At 39.7% G+C, this 11,882-nt stretch overlaps 1 protein-coding gene across 1 annotated transcript in view; it reads left to right on the top strand.

The window, feature by feature from the left end:
• Positions 1-2,524: 2,524 nt before the first annotated feature.
• LOC149067029 (malonyl-CoA decarboxylase, mitochondrial-like) overlaps positions 2,525-11,882 on the top strand; it is a 72,457-nt gene continuing 63,099 nt past the window's right edge. Inside the window, exons 1-2 of the mRNA XM_089252880.1 lie at positions 2,525-2,549; positions 11,718-11,830. Coding sequence (XP_089109006.1) covers positions 11,777-11,830 — 54 coding nt within the window. The 5' untranslated portion in view covers positions 2,525-2,549; positions 11,718-11,776. The remainder of the gene's footprint in view (positions 2,550-11,717; positions 11,831-11,882) is intronic.

Below are 11,882 nucleotides of genomic sequence, written 5' to 3'. Positions count from 1 at the left end.
AATGACGGGCCTGTGCACTACCTCCTATATACATATGTATATAGGAGGTAGTGGCCTGTGTTCTCAGGGCCGTCTTAAGAGCATCATGGGCCCCCGGGCCAAGTGGTTTTTTGAGGCCCTACAAGGTGAATTCTAAAAAATTTCAACCAAATCTCATTTTTGTGAGGCCTCTCTTCTCATGCGTTAAGACGGCACTGCCTGTTCCGAAATATGCTGGTTTCGGAATTGCGAACTCAAGACGGGAAGACCGCCTTGTGTTCGTAAATCAAGACTAGTTCGTAAACCAAATCACTTTTTCGTTAATGATCACTTTTTCTTTCTAGTTCGTAAACCGAATTGTCGCAAACGACGTTCGCTAAACGGGCTCGACTGTACTTTTATATAAAAAAATCAGGACAATCGAAATTCACTGCCAAACAAATGCGGTCATGTCCCGTAAAACACGGGTCGGATGGTCAAGGAATTATAGCATACGTGCCCAAAATGTGGGAACGGTCGTTGACGTCAGTCACGCACGTGTAGAGCGATGATATTTTCTAGATGCCCATCACATGATTAAAAGAAGGATGAGAATTAATATTTTTTGACCGAGATACGGAAGCGAAGATAATTGGTCGTCTCTTCTTTCCTACTCGATGTACTTGTTGTCAGAGAGACTTTTTTTGACATTTGTCATCCGTATCTGACAATATAATGCTGTTTAACGTGTGCTGCTTGTCAAGAAAGCTGACTTTGAGGAGAGGTGGAAATTCATGCATCATTTTTAAAACCCTTCGGCCGGGTTATTCTAGGAGCAGGTTTTCTGTGCCGCGTGCAACGTGAATTGCTCAGTTCGACACGCCGTCGACTCACCAAGTAAGCGGTACGACTGTTTTCAAACAACGCAGCAAGCCTCACGCCAGCGTTTTACGTCGGGCGTGATTGGCAGACTGCTTCTGGAGGAGTCAAATTTCGCCTGTCTCTTCGTTTTGGTTGTTTTCTTTACTTTCACACTGGAGCATGCAGACGACAGAATAGTTGATGCCAAGGCCATATACTACATAGCCGCCCTGAGCTGATGCGTCACGCTAGGAAAACACAAACACATAGCGTGTTAAATGTTTCTGCCAACGTGAAATGGTTCTATTCAGTTCATGCGGCGCAGAAGAACTTGCTCCAGAAGAAAACCCGGCTTTGGCATTGTGAAAATTCTGTGCGTAAGGCCAAATTTTCCTAGGAGTACTAGTTCCCTGTTCTTTTGTTTACAGCCAATAGGCCTATCTCACTACGAAAATTCTGAAAAAATATAAAATGTCACTGCTTTCCCTCCATTTTTGACGTGGCCTATTCACTCCACAACTCGCTACTGAAAAAAAGAGAAATTAAGTTCTACTGGAGTAGGGGATGACAACAAGCAAGGGCGTAGCCAGGGGGGGGGGGACTTGGGGGTCTGGTCCCCCCCCGAAATGTGAGAAAATGAACGAAAAAAGGGAAAAAGATGGCCAAATCTATTGTTCTGTCACTTTGGTCCCCCCCCCGAAATGAAAGTGGTCCCCCCCCCGAACGAAATTTCTGGCTACGCCCCTGACAACAAGTATATCTTTTTGCCGCCGCTCCTTAGTCAAAGTGCTAAAAACTTAAGTCCTGTGGGGCAAACGAATGTTTCACAGATCGAATGTCATAAATAAGAAGGCATAAAAAAAGGGAGGGGGAGGGACAGACTGTCCTGACACAAGAGATTTCATGAGAGACTGGGTTTCTCTCCTGGAATCCCATAACGAGTGTTCATCCCCTAAAGTCAGGTTTTCATAGGAGTAGGCATTTTGCACAGCATGAACACTGCCATCTTAATGCATGAAGCCCACCCGGGCACCTCAAGAAAAAAAAGGGATCTCACAAATATGAGAGGTGGTTGAAATTTTTGAGTATTTTCCAGGTAGGGCCTCAAAAACATTACTTGGCCCTAGGGCCCCTGATGCAAGACGGCCCTGCACATAAACCAAATTGTGGATCATTTTGCATCGGCAGAAATGTTTTACATAATTACGTTACGTATTTGTGTTTTCCTAGCGTGTCGTATCAGGTCAGGATGGTTATATAGTGTATGACCCTGAGATCAGCTAGTCTCTCGTTTGCATACCCCGGTTTGAAGGGAAATAGAGCACAACAAAAACTAAGAGAAGATTGGTGAAATGTGTGGCACACAACGCATTTGACTCCTCCAGAAGCAGTCCATCAATCACGCCCAGTGTAAAGTGTTGTTGTGAGCTGTATTATGCTCTGTAGGAAAACAGTCGTACTGTTTTTCTTATTGGTGAGTGGACGCTGTGATTCACATTGGGGGCAGCACAGAAAACCTGCTCCTAGGAAAACCCCGCTTAACTGCCGTCGTGGGGTTATTTTTATCCCAACAAGTATTAATGCATTTTAAAAATCAACAAAAAGTGTCTTTTTAAAAGCAATGGGTTTTTTACATGCCATCATTCATATCAATTAATTTGCTAAATGTTTTTTCAAATTTCTCCAGTTATTTTGACAAAAATTTTCTTTTATTAAGACGTTCAAGAAAAGTAAATACACGACTTTTGAAAAAAAATTTGAATTATTAAATTTTTTAAATGCAACTTTTATGATTACAAAATGAACAGGTATGATTGTTTAAAATCTGTTCGTTTACTCAGAAAATAAAATTAATAAATTAAAATAATATTTATTATATTTTCAAAAGCACGAAAATTAGTCTTATCCTAAGTCTGAAATATATTCCTTGTATTTCTTTCTCTAGGGGTGGCAAGATGAAAAGTTTGTGAGTTGAGGGTTAATAGTATCCAAAGCGAGTTCACAACTAATTGACTCGTATTGACCCTTTTCTGATCATGTACAAAATATTTTGTCCAAGCGCCTGTTCCATCCAGTTCCTTCCTCCCACCATCGCGAAGCTTAATTGCAATCCTATGAACTGAAGTTTTTTCCTCATTTCTTCCATACTTTTAGTGATTTCCCCCCACATGCAATGTATCTTTCTGCTATATACATGTAAGAGCAAGAGAGAACACTTGGGGTGAGGAAAGAAAATTATACTAAAGATAAGAGTATATATATATACTGTTTTTTAAATTTCTATTTTTTCTTCCTTTTTTTACAGTGTAGTTAGGTGTGGACAAGGTTACCATCTTTATCACTGTTTGTGTCTAATAGAGATCATACAAATTTGTTGCCGAAAGCCTGTATGTGAAGGGGGTTAGAAACATAAGAAAACCCATTGTAAAGTCAGGGTCACACTCGTGTCCAGCTTGTCCCAATACGTTCTAAGATTGGTCAGGCGAGTAGTGTAGCTGCTTCACTATTAGCAATGATGATCAGATGGCACAGAGTAGCATGGTTGTATGATGCTCGTCTACCACCGTGAAGGTTGCTGTCACTGTCCTAGGTTCAAGCTGGGAGAGGAATATAGATAAGATATTTTCTCTAACAAGCTTTAGGCAAACATCATTTCCAAGCCTTTGATGGCACCTCCATTTCCAACCCAATTGGAATATAACTATATGGCTAGAGACAGTGTTTGGTTAAGGAGATCATCAAATGCTGGAGGCTAGTCAAAGAGAAAGACCAGGACCTTCCAGAATTTAACTTGAGTCAAAGAGGCCTCCTTCCTTCCTGATCTCCCAATCAGTGGCCACATTGGTCGTAAAATGCTAGCAGTCACAACAAGCATTGACATATATTGTTTCTGTAAGCAAATATTTGTCAAGAAACATTGATCCAGCTTATGCTGCTGCTTGGGAGGCCACCACCTTTTAGGGTTACCATATTATTTGAAAATAAAGAAGAGAGGATGCCTGAGTGTGTATATCTTTAATAACATCACTTCTCACAATTTGTACAACAGATGGTGCCATTATACTGACCAATAAAACCGCTAAAAAAATTCTGTCTATTTTGTTAGCTATTGGTCAATGAGTGTGGACAAAACCCTATAAGAAACACTCGTATCATTTAAGAGATATATGTTTCTCCAAGTGGAGAATTTTTTTCCTTTGGAAAAAAAAGAAAATAATTTTGAAAACCAGAAAAGGAGGACAAAAAGGTGAATTTTCCAAAACGCAGGAAAATGCTTGAAATGATGTCATAAAGAAGGACGTCTTTCTTCTTTTTTTCAACCTGAGCACAACTCAGGTCTATCGCCATGTATGAGTAATTTACTACCTAGTGAGTTGTGCCGCAAGTGTAAGTGCGTGTACCTAGCAGTCTGATTGTGTATTTAGTGTTGATCTGATTTTTTCAGTGTTGCCATCTATATTTCAGAAGTGAAGTGTAATGATTGAATAACATTTGTATCGTTTGTAAGTCTGTTTCTCTCTGCGGTGAGACTTTTTGAAGGAGGGATCGACTTGCATTTGCTCCTTGAAGTTGGGAACCACAGAAAATTAACTTCAGCCAACCACTACCCCAATTTCTTTGCATCAAAAGAAAGCAAATATCAGAAGGAAATGTTTGAGAATGATGATTGGGCCAGACGCACACAAGTGTGGCCCTGGCTTGATACAGTGATGTTGAATTTTCCTGTCAATCATTGATGCTGTCAGCTGAGCCAGATGAATTTATGACAGTTTTAGAATCATCTTCCAGATATACATAGGGAGGGGAGGGATATCAAAAACTGTCCAGATAGTTAAGCTCATTGGGGATAGCGAATCTTCGTAATTTGTGATCAAGAACATCAGATAAAGGAAGATGTTAGACGATAAAGGAAGATCAGATCAGAAAGAAGGGCGATGAAGTTTGAATAGGCCAAGGGGGCAAATCCACCTCTGGACATGCAGAAGAACCTCAATTATCTGGGGTAATGGGGGATGGGGGAGGGAGGCGAGTAGAGGATCACATGGCGTGCAAAAAAACCATTTAAACATCCAGGAAAAAGAAAATAGTCTTAGTTTTAACAGCAATTACAAAACAGTTGGAAAATATATATATTTTGTTCGTTTAAAATGAATTTGTGCTTTGACAAGTTGGATGTTTGAGAAGGGGCTGGATGATCTTATCTTGTAAACTTGAACAGTGTACTGTATATACACTGCTGGCCACCCAAATTGCAACACCAAGAAAGACAAGAGATATCGCAACAATATTTATTTTGTAGATAACATGTTGACCAAGCATCAAATGATTAAATTTATAGACTTCTGTGAAGTGTGGTTCCTGTCAAAATCAGTAGCCAGAGTAGCCGCCATTGTTGGAGATCACCGCTGCCACACGCCTCGGCATTGATTCAAAGAGACTTTGGATGTGTTCTTGGGGTACAGCAGACCGAGCAGCTTCCACGCTTTGCCAAAGTTGATCTGGTGTGGCAGCTGGGGATGTAATCTGGGTCAATCGTTGAGCAACCATGGACCACATGTTTTCTATCGGCGAAAGATCCGGAGAGCGAGCTGGCCAGGGAAGCAATTCAATCTGGCGATTGACGAAGAACCTTTGGACAATGCGTGCCACGTGTGGTCGCGCATTACCCTGTTGAAATATGGCTGTGGGCAAGCCCTGAAGGTAAGGAAGGACAACTGGCTCCAACACCTCGGAGATGTAGCGCTGACTTTTTAAAGTACCGGCAATGCGTACTAGAGGAGTGCGAGAGTGATATCCAATACCGCCCCATACCATAATACCCGGTGCAGGACCAGTGTGGCGGTGCATAATGCAGCTGTTCAGCATCCTCTCTCCACGGTGTCTCCAGACTCGAATCCGACCATCGTGGTGTTGCAGACAGAAGCGTGACTCGTCAGTAAAGACAATTTCATTCCATTGTGCCGTCCACATCCTTCTTTCATCGCACCATTGGCGGCGGAGACGTCTGTGGTTCTGCGTCAAGTGTAGACGAAGCAATGGACGTCTTGCGGACAGACCACTCTGCTGTAAACGGCGTCGAATGGTACGCGCAGACACTGGATGATGCGGTACAGACTGAATGTGCTGTGCTATGGTTCGTGATGTGGCTGAGCGATCCGTTACTGCCATACGCACAATACGCCTGTCATCACGTGAAGTGGTGCACTGAGGTGGATGCGATCGAACACGTCGGTCTGTCGTACCCTCCTGCATGCAGCGATCACATATCCGCATTACAGTTGTTTGGTTTCGTTCAACACGACTACCGATTTCCCTGAAAGATAATCCCCAATCTCGGTAGGCCACTATCCTTCCTCTGTCGAACTCGGATACTTGATCAAAAGATGATAGCTGTTTTCTCCGAGGCATAATTGATCGTTTTTTTTGAAAAAACCACAAGAAAAACACAATTGCCGTACTTCAAATCGTCGAAATCTCCAAACCTTAAATAGCGCTTTGAAGTGGCGCCACAGGCGCGCGTGATGTGCGTCTGCGCTGAAATTCTAATCATTTGCATATCTCACCTCCGCTAATGCATGTTGTAAATTTCATATTATTTGCATGCTTCCTTCAGGGTGTTGCATTTACGGTGGCCAGCAGTGTATATAGGGGAGTTAAATTCAAAGTATTGTAAGTCACATTTCAAACGATTCTGACTCAAAGGTCTGTTTACACATGGCAAGTAATTTAGTAGTCAAGTGATTTAGTCGTCAAGTATTAAAATCTGTTCTAACATAAGTAATCAAGTAGTGATAATATGAGGATTATTATCCACTCATTGGATAATACGAGGCCACACCCACTGGCATATACACATAAGACCTATCAGAGGTGCCACTGTACTTTAATTTACCTGGGTCCCGGGACCCAGGGTATTCAAAAAATATGGGTCTGTTTTAAGTGAAAGTTGGTCCCTCTCAAAAAAAATTGTCTTGAAAAAGTGTGCCCCCCATAATTCACTGGTATATCTATGAATTTTTTTTCCAGCATGCCCCAGGTCTTTCATCACCTGCTTATATCTCTTCGTTGAGACAGTGCAGCGGGCCATATTGTGTGAATCAAATGATTCATTCCTAAAAACATGTTCTATCCAAAGGTTCATTTACTTTCATTGTCTACTTGAAGGAAAGCTTGTAAAGAAGCCCATTAATATATGAGAATTTAACATATGGAGTGTAGCACATATAACAAATCTAAACCAAATATACAGTTGATTCCACTTATAACGTTCCCATTTAGAACCATTTTTTTACTTGGTACAACTGATTTTAATAGTCCTAACTTTAAGTAATTCAGTAAAGTAATTCTCTTCAAGTAATTTTTCTTATTAAGATTTCCCGTTTGAAGTGTTTTCTTGCTTACAATGTTTTTATGACAGTTTTTTGAAAAGCATATAAGCAGGATTCACTGCAATTAAAAGTTAGAGGCACACATTTATATATTTACTAATAAATCAATCTATAAATTCCCTTTGATTGATTTTTTATTTTTAAAAAAAAAATCTTAGCTCTTTCATAATATCTTCTGATTTAAATTTAAAAAGCAAATGAGATTCTCTCTCTCTCTCAGTACACACTCTCTCACACACACTTATCTTCCAACTCTCTCTGTTCATACAAGCAAGGATTTCATACGAATCCTTGCGAAGCGATTTCCTGGTAGAATGATTTTATTTTCCTACCCTGATGGGTCCACCACTCTGATCTGTCGCTATTTAACTGCCACATATTTTCACACCTGAATATTGGAGCTATGTCAGATTTGTGTTGGTGAAACTCAAATGTGTTTATGTGTGTGTGTGTGCCTAGCATTCAGCGTGTTTTGTGTTCAGTAGATGGTGCCATGTATCTAGGGCTGCAACTAGATACTTTCTGAAATGGGGCAAGCACACATTTTGGCACCCAGTGTAATGTAGAAGAAGCAGTTATAAAGGGTGAATTTGGTCCCCCTTCTAGTCTAGATCCCGGGGGGAGGAGGGGGCTAGTCCCACCTGCTCTCCCCCCCCCCCTAGTTGCAGCCCTGAATCTATCCCCCAAATTGGTTTTTCATGGATTTGAAATTTAATGTATCCATATAATGTGTTGTAGGTCTGTGTGATTTTTGTGGTAACCAGTTTTTTTTCCAATGGAATAGCCAACTCAAAATTGGAAACCTTAGAAAATCGTATTTTTAGGAGATTACCACTACGCAATCGTGGTGTCCAAACCTGGATTTTCACCAAATTCAAAATCGGGTGTTATGGAGGCCCCCCATCCGCCCCAAGAAAATGAAAAATGAAAAATATTTTTTGTAGAAAATTGAAATATTGGAAAAAATTGTCTTTTATAACATGTTAGTTTAAAATGGTTTTAGAGCGTTAATGATCTACAATTTCAGTGGAAGAAATTCTGCCCCTTTCTAAAGCCAATTCTGCGTTCACTAAATTTTCGTGATGCGAAATGGTGATTACCACATAGCAGCTAGATGACAAAACTGGGAATATTCAAGGTAGAGTTTTTACAGATTCGTTTTTTTTTGAATGATCTCGGAAAATGACACTTTGAACAGGAGTTCCAAATAATTTACAATTTTTCAAAAATGCGCATTCGAAATCTTGTAAGAACAAGGTGAATTTATGCCGCATAGACCGCTGTCTTTGAATGCCGGCAGATATCTGCCAAAGTACCGTCATTCCTGATGTGTAACTGGAGGGAAGAAAATCCATTTGGAAGTAGAAACCCCGAAATTCTGTACACAGCCCCTCATTAAGGGAAACTAAATTATCTTCAACAACCCCCGTGTATATCAATACAATACAGTACAGTATACGAAGTAGTAAAACCACTTTTTCAAGGTCGTGCGTGATCGCGATAAGACTGTGAAAAGAAAAAAATTTGGGTTTTTTTTCCCTCTCTCTCTCTCTCTCTCTCTCTCTCTCTCTCTCTCTATATATATATATATATATATATATATATATATACACTTTTTCATCTTAGAACTAAAAAAACGAGTCTTTCCCTAAATTTTGGGTATTTGCATTATAGCATGTCAATGGCATCTCTGGGCCTATTGAACCGAAAATTGAATCAAATTCTATCTTACTCGACAACTTAACAACTGAACACGTGCAAATGGCCCTTAACATCTACATCTGCATACATTTTAAAGTAGTTGCCAACTTAAAATTTAGTTTACACGTTGTCAAGTAAACTGGTAATTAACTGGCCTCAAGTACAAAGATACAATCTGGAAATGCCAAACTGTTCCAAGAGTTTGAAACTGAACTAGCCTAGGTCCCAGCTTTAATAGTTTGTTACTATAGATTGTGAAATTGTTAAATTTTTAACGTAGGACTTTATTTATAACAATGAAACCTTTTTGGATGAAAACCAGAGGGGGGTTCAAATTTAACTTTTTTTAATCCTTCATCAACATTACGAGCAGTTGCCAAAATGTGTGCTTGTCCTGTCTGACAGAGATGTATCGGTAAACATCTCTGACTGGAGTCGCTCTTATTCAATGCATTCTTTCTATGTGAATATAGTCTTGTTTTAATTTTATTGATGTCATCAAGTGTCCAGTATGCAATAAAGGTTGTTCCGGTCTTTATTTCGTCTAAATCGGTCAATTAGAACCAAAGGTAAGAAGACTCGCCCAGCAAATGAATCATTTGTGTGCGCGGCAAGATGTTGGCGACCACCTTGTATGTTGATAATCACGATTCTTGCATCAAGCAACTCCAGTATTGCTATCTGGTCAATTGATTATAATTTTCGGGAGAAAAACAATTTTGTGATTACGATTCAATATCTTAAATTACACGACATTCATTTACAGTGATGGCCAGAAAATAATTGTCCACAGATTGTAATATATGCTATATAGATTCCAGATTCTTATATTATGTCGCAGATTTAAGATTTTCTTTTGTACGAAGAGACAATTGTTTTAGAACTAGAGCAATCCTTGGTTAAGCTGGGGTGGACAAAACGACTACTGCAATGAAATTCAACCAGTTGAGTCGTGTGCTGAGTGATAGTCAAATAAACAGGAGTGTTGACTCAACGAACAGAAAGAGATGATAGGTTCAGGGCTAGAGTGATCTTGATGGATTCTCTGGACCTATCACTGCAAACTCAATTAAATTTTCCCCCCAACGGACATCTTTTTTAAAGAAGGACATCAAAAATTCAACGTCACTGTATAAGACCATACTGAAGAGCAACTTTCTCCGAACCATGGATTTAGCCCAACCCAGTGTGGAAAAAGAGGAATTCCTTTCCGTATTAAGATCTACAGATTCAAGATCAAAAAAATCTCTGATTTTAGATGGTACTGAAGCAGAGAATGAAGTAATGAAGCAACCATCTCCTGTGTCAGGCGATGTCAGATGACGGCATTCAAAAGAAGAATATTAAAAAGTCTGAACTTCTCGTGCATTCAAAATTTGATTCAATTTTTATACCGTAACCTATATTTGCTGCACGACAAGAAGGGTGGGCTACGGAAGAAGGATGAACATCAGCCTTCCAGAGCAGTAAAGCTGATACCAGGGAGAGTCTACAACTTGCGGCCACGTAGGGGTACTGGAAATTCACTAAACTGATATGGCGTTGAATGGCAAACTTTATTGGCGAAACAGTAAACACTTAACATGTTAACGTGATGAATCAATGCCACCCATAATCCAGCTAGGCGATGTAGCTTCGGGAATGATGAAATTCTCCTAATTGCCCAGGAGAATTGAGATTTAGGATACTTATGGAACATGAATGAATGAACGCCAGAACTTTGCCACTGGACTTATCCCGTTGCGAGATCTCTTCCAGCCCAGCTTCGTGACAGAGTCTGAACACTTTATTTTATGTAAAAAAAGAAAAAAAACATACTAAATTTTTACAACATATTTTCCGCAGACAATTGGGTACTGTCATGATTAACAAATTTTGTGGTGATTACAGACGAGATCGGGTTGGAGAAAAGTTTCGGGATTTCGTTAAGACGGATGAATGTACACATATTAGGATGAAGGCATGTTTTAAAAGGAATTGAGGGGGCCCCCATGACATCTCATCTGTTATCTTACACTTGTTATATTATATACACAGGATACAAAAAAAAAAAAGAAAAAAAAGTTTTTTTATTGTGAAATATAAAATATCCATCGGAGCGAGTCATCTCGCTTAAAGGATACTTATGGAACAGGAATGTGCGCCTAGAATGAGCTAAAACACCTGGGTGTCCGAACATTGGCTGACTTGGACACTTGGACCAGGACTCCATGTGACGCCAACATGACATCAATTTGTCGCTGTATGGCCTACACAACTATAACTTGTGACATCCAACGAAGGGACGGACCGCCACCAACGGAACTTTGGTTATTGAGTCCAGACATACCAAGGACGCTATAATATCAATTTAGATTTCGATTCTTAGACCACTATTCATCAAAACTATTCCGTTGAGTTATACTCCTGTAATTGGACTTGTTATTCTGTTATACAAATTTATATATATATACTTATTTAATAAAATTGCGGATACACCAATCTTCCGAGAATGCTTCGATATCTCCTTGAGATGGGAAGTGCAGTGTGTCCGGTCCTCCTATGTTCAATGTCTGACAGAGAATCCAGTTGCGGCCCTGCTAACAATTGTTTCTCAGAAAACCTTCAGTAGTTTCACAGTTGTCTGTTTCCCCCTCTAGTTCTGGCCTTGCATATTCAATAAGTTATTGTTATTTGGTTATATTATAGTTTTTATTTTCCCAGTATTATAATTCAAAAAGATTTACTTATATGTTCCCAAATGATTGCCTGTATGTTTTCCCAAATATTTATGAAATCTTCATTTATAATTGGCATTTATGGTATTAGGTGCTGAAATTGTTTTGAAGCGATACAGGTCAGAACAATGTGATAAAGTGAATTTGAAAATGCGAAATATTTTGGATGCCATGCTTGGAAGTTCTGGATTTCCTTCCATTCAGGTATGCCGTGCATGCTCAAATAATTTAGAAATACCCGATTACTGCATCTTTC

This window comes from Pholcus phalangioides, unplaced genomic scaffold, assembly GCF_987345545.1.
Source record: "Pholcus phalangioides strain wild (caught in Gottingen) unplaced genomic scaffold, Ppha-v1.0 ptg000031l_1, whole genome shotgun sequence".
Classification (NCBI taxonomy): Eukaryota; Metazoa; Arthropoda; class Arachnida; order Araneae; family Pholcidae; genus Pholcus; species Pholcus phalangioides.
The sequence above is the reverse complement of the archived record's forward strand: the minus strand, read 5'-3'. Positions and strand labels throughout refer to the sequence as shown.